We start from the raw sequence: 3,749 nt of genomic DNA, 5'->3' as shown, positions 1-3,749 counted from the left end.
TCCCAACCAGCGCCTTAGTTAATATCGTGGCACGACGATTACAACAAATCAATGGGTTGCCTCCCCTGTAGTGCCTGATTTAACATCGCGGCACGATACAAATAATCGCATTTAAGGCTTGGTCGACCTTTGAGGTTCAGTCAGGTGGATCTCTGACACTTCCTTTGGCTCATTCATGCCCACATATAGTTTCAACCTCTGCCCATTGGCTCTAAATGTATGAGAGTCTTTCACTGAGGCAATCTCTACAGCCCCTAAAGGGAATACTTCGACCACTCGAAATGGGACAGACCATCGTGACTTGAGCTTACTCGGAAATAGCCTTAATCTTGAGTTATAGCGCAATACCATGTCCCCGGGGATGAATGTAGCTCAACAATATTCTTGTCGTGCAATCTCTTCATTCTTTCCTTGTACAACCTTGTGCTCTCAAAAGCAAGATATCGAAACTCGTTGAGCTCATGCAATTCTGTGACTCTCGTTGCGCCCGCAGCCTCAATGTCTAGATTCACCTATTTCATTGCCCACCAAGCTCTATCTTCAAGTTCCACTGGCAAGTGGCAGGCTTTCCCGAACACCAACTTAAATGGTGACATACCAATTCGTGTTTTAAACGCAATTCTATAGGCCCAGAGTGCATCATCTAGCTTTTTCGCCCAATCCGTTCTTAAGGTATTCACAGTTTTGGTCAGTACACTCTTTATCTCTCTATTAGACACTTCGACCTATCCATTGGTCTGAGGATGATATGGTGTTGCCACCTTGTGGCGCACATCGTACTTCGCTAGCAACTTCTCGAAAGATCGATTGCAATAGTGAGTGCCCCCATCACTGATAATAGCTCTCGGGGTCCCAAAATGGGTGAATATGTCCTTATTCAAAAACCCCACCACCACTCTTGCATCATTGGTGGGAAATGTTGCAGCTTCCACAAACATCGAACACTTCAACCTCTTGAATTCAGTTCATGGGCATCTCATGGCGACGGGAAATGTTCCCGGTTCGTTGACATTCAGTACAACCCTTAACCCATTGATGTGTATCCTTAAACACTGTTGGACAGTAGAACCCGACTTCTATCACTTTCGCAGCTGTCGTGACTCCTCCAAAATGCCCGTCATACGCCAATGCGTGACATGCCTGCAAAACAGAAGATTGTTCTATCTCGGGGACACACCTCCGGATCATATTGTCAACACATGTTCTGAACAGATAAGGTTCATCCCAGTAATACATGCGACAGTCATGATAAAAAAAATTCTTTTGTACAGAGGAAAGGTCATAAGGAACTATACCACTTGCCATGTAATTTGCAAAGTCTGCATACCGTGGACCTTCCTCAAGACTTGTAGCGAGTAGATGCTCGTCTGGAAAGGTTTCCAGAATATCTTTAACCTCAACTGAGTTTTTATCTCTTTCAAATCGTGATAGATGATCAGCGACTTGATTTTCTGTGCCCTTACGGTCAGGAATTTCAAGGTCGAACTCTTGCAGTAACAACACCCAATGAATCAGGCGCAGTTTGGACTCCTTCTTCTCAATCAAGTACCAGAGAGCTGCATGATCAGTATATACAATTACCTTATAGCCAATAAGGTATGATCTGAACTTGTCGAATGCAAACACCACAGCCAGCATCTCCTTTTCAGTCACAGTGTAGTTTAGTTGGGCTCCACTCAACGTTCTATTGGCATAGTAAATTGGGGGCATTAGCTTGTCTTTCCGCTGTCCCAGCACTGCCCCCTGTTGATACCCAATTTTTTTCCTATGTATTTTTGTACCCAAAATACTTTCAAAATATTATATAGGTGCATATATAAGCACACTCATGAGTTTTGGTATTTTTAATAATTTTTTAAACCAGTTTATTGCCTATTTTATACCACAAAAATCCAAAATTATTCCCAAAAATTATCATTTTGGTGAATAACTTATTTTATCCTCATATTTATACCAAAATATAATTAAAGTAATATTGCATATTTTTACAAATTTATTTGGCATTTTTAAAGTAAAATTGCATATAATTGCAATTATGGCCTATCTTTTAATTCATAGCGTTTTATACTTATAAAATTAGTCCCAGTATTTTTCTAATTAATGTTTGTGTAATAGTTATTTACTCAGTACTCTTAATTTGCTTTTAAAATTGTATTACTATTTTTTATAAAAATAAAAGGGAAAAGTGGCTATTTACGGATTGACCTTTATTGCATTTCAATTTTAGCCAATTTAGCACCCCATTTCAACCCCAAATTAAACCCAAACCACCCCAGCCCAATTACTTAATCCACCCGACCCAATACCCATTTAACCGAACCGACCCGTTTCCTTTTAATCTGAGTCGTTGATCATTATGATCAACGGCCCAGGCGTCCCCTTTCCTTTTTTAACTCTAAACGACCCCAAACCCTACCCCATTCCTCTTTAGATGCCGTCCTTGATTCCTCTCTTCTCTCAACTCGCCTCTCAAACCCTAGTCGCCGCCTCACCTGAAACCCTAATTCATGGCCTCCTATGGCCGTTGGATGATGATTAATGGCTTGTTGTGGCTCCTGGGTGTTCGTTTCCATGGTTTCCCAGCCATACCTCGAGGGAATCTGGTCCAGTCTTTGCCTAACTTTCGTTCATGGTCTTTCTCCGGTCATCCTTGACCTTTCTTCGGCCAGCCATGGCCGTTCGCGTCAGATCTGTGACTATCCTGCTTAGATCGAGAGTTTTCAAAGCCTTTCTCACCTTCTCTGGGTTCTTCGAAACCCTAACTCTAAGGTTCCTTCGATTTATTTTTAGATCTGCCCTAGATCTATGTGTGTTTGAGTTTTCTGAACATGTTTCTCAAAGTTTCCCCAATTTTTGCCTTCAAAGTTCTTTGACCTTTTAACTAGGGTTTTGTTTAAGTTGTTTGGAATTGCTTCTTTTGTTTTAGCATGTTTCTGTACTTTGCTTATGTTACTTTCTTTATCTGTGTAAGCATGTTGAAAACCCTAATTTTGTGATTTTGTTTTAGTCTGTTTGTTACGGTTCTATTCGATTTTCATGCCTATCTTCTCTAAGTTTATTTGATGTTCAAAACCCCTATTATTTTGGGGATCTATTTGAGTTCCTGAGCCTGGTTATTTTGCTTTACTGATTAATAGTTGAAACCCTAAATCTTTGAGGGTTTCACTGGGGACTATGAATTTGCTTTTGCTTCACCTGTTTATTGTCGTCTAGACTCAACTGATTTTGGAAAAAACCTAGTTCCTCTTTGGGGACTATTCGAGCCCTTTGGGTCTGTTTGTGCAATTTGTCTGCTTGAAACTATTCGACTTGATCCTTGTATGTTTCTCTATGTGTTCTGAGTTCTTGCTCAACTCTTTGCACGCCTTGATTCTTTCTCTCTCTATACACTGAACCTAACTAGCATGCTTGAATGTCTACTCTATGCTACTACTATACAATATTCCTTTTGCCATAGCTTGGCCTCACATGTCTATTATTTGTGCATGCTTTATATACTGAGTCTTTCCTGTGATTTAAGCCCGAAACTGATTTCAAACTTTTACTTCCATGAAATTCTGACTTTACTAGCCTGTCAAGGGTTAATTGATTCTCTTCCTTTAATTTGCCTCACTGAATCTTTCCAAAAATAACTTAAGGTTTTGTACTTAGACTTATTTACCTGTTGTATGACTTTACTGTTTCTTTTATGGCAACAAGCTATTCTGCTATATGATTGATTCTTCTTTCCTTATGTGGATCATGTTAGT

At 40.0% G+C, this 3,749-nt stretch overlaps 1 protein-coding gene across 1 annotated transcript; it reads right to left on the bottom strand.

The window, feature by feature from the left end:
• Positions 1–725: 725 nt before the first annotated feature.
• LOC109243307 lies at positions 726–1,710 on the bottom strand. Its single transcript, XM_019410215.1, has 2 exons — positions 1,582–1,710; positions 726–953 (listed from the first exon to the last, which is right to left on the bottom strand). Exons 1-2 carry the CDS (start codon positions 1,708–1,710, stop codon positions 726–728), a joined length of 357 nt encoding a protein of 118 aa, XP_019265760.1.
• Positions 1,711–3,749: the final 2,039 nt, after the last annotated feature.

Source organism: Nicotiana attenuata, unplaced genomic scaffold (genome assembly GCF_001879085.1).
Source record: "Nicotiana attenuata strain UT unplaced genomic scaffold, NIATTr2, whole genome shotgun sequence".
Taxonomy (NCBI): Eukaryota; Viridiplantae; Streptophyta; class Magnoliopsida; order Solanales; family Solanaceae; genus Nicotiana; species Nicotiana attenuata.
Note: the sequence above shows the minus strand (reverse complement) of the source record. Positions and strands in the feature narration are given on the sequence as shown.

Coding starts and splice junctions, on each gene's coding strand:
- LOC109243307 (XM_019410215.1), bottom strand. CDS start 1,710: ATGCCCCCAATTTACTATGCCAATAGAACGTTGAGTGGAGCCCAACTA. Junction 954..1,581: donor CATACCTTATTGGCTATAAG/GTAATTGTATAT, acceptor ACTGAATTCAAG/AGGTTGAAGTGTTCGATGTT.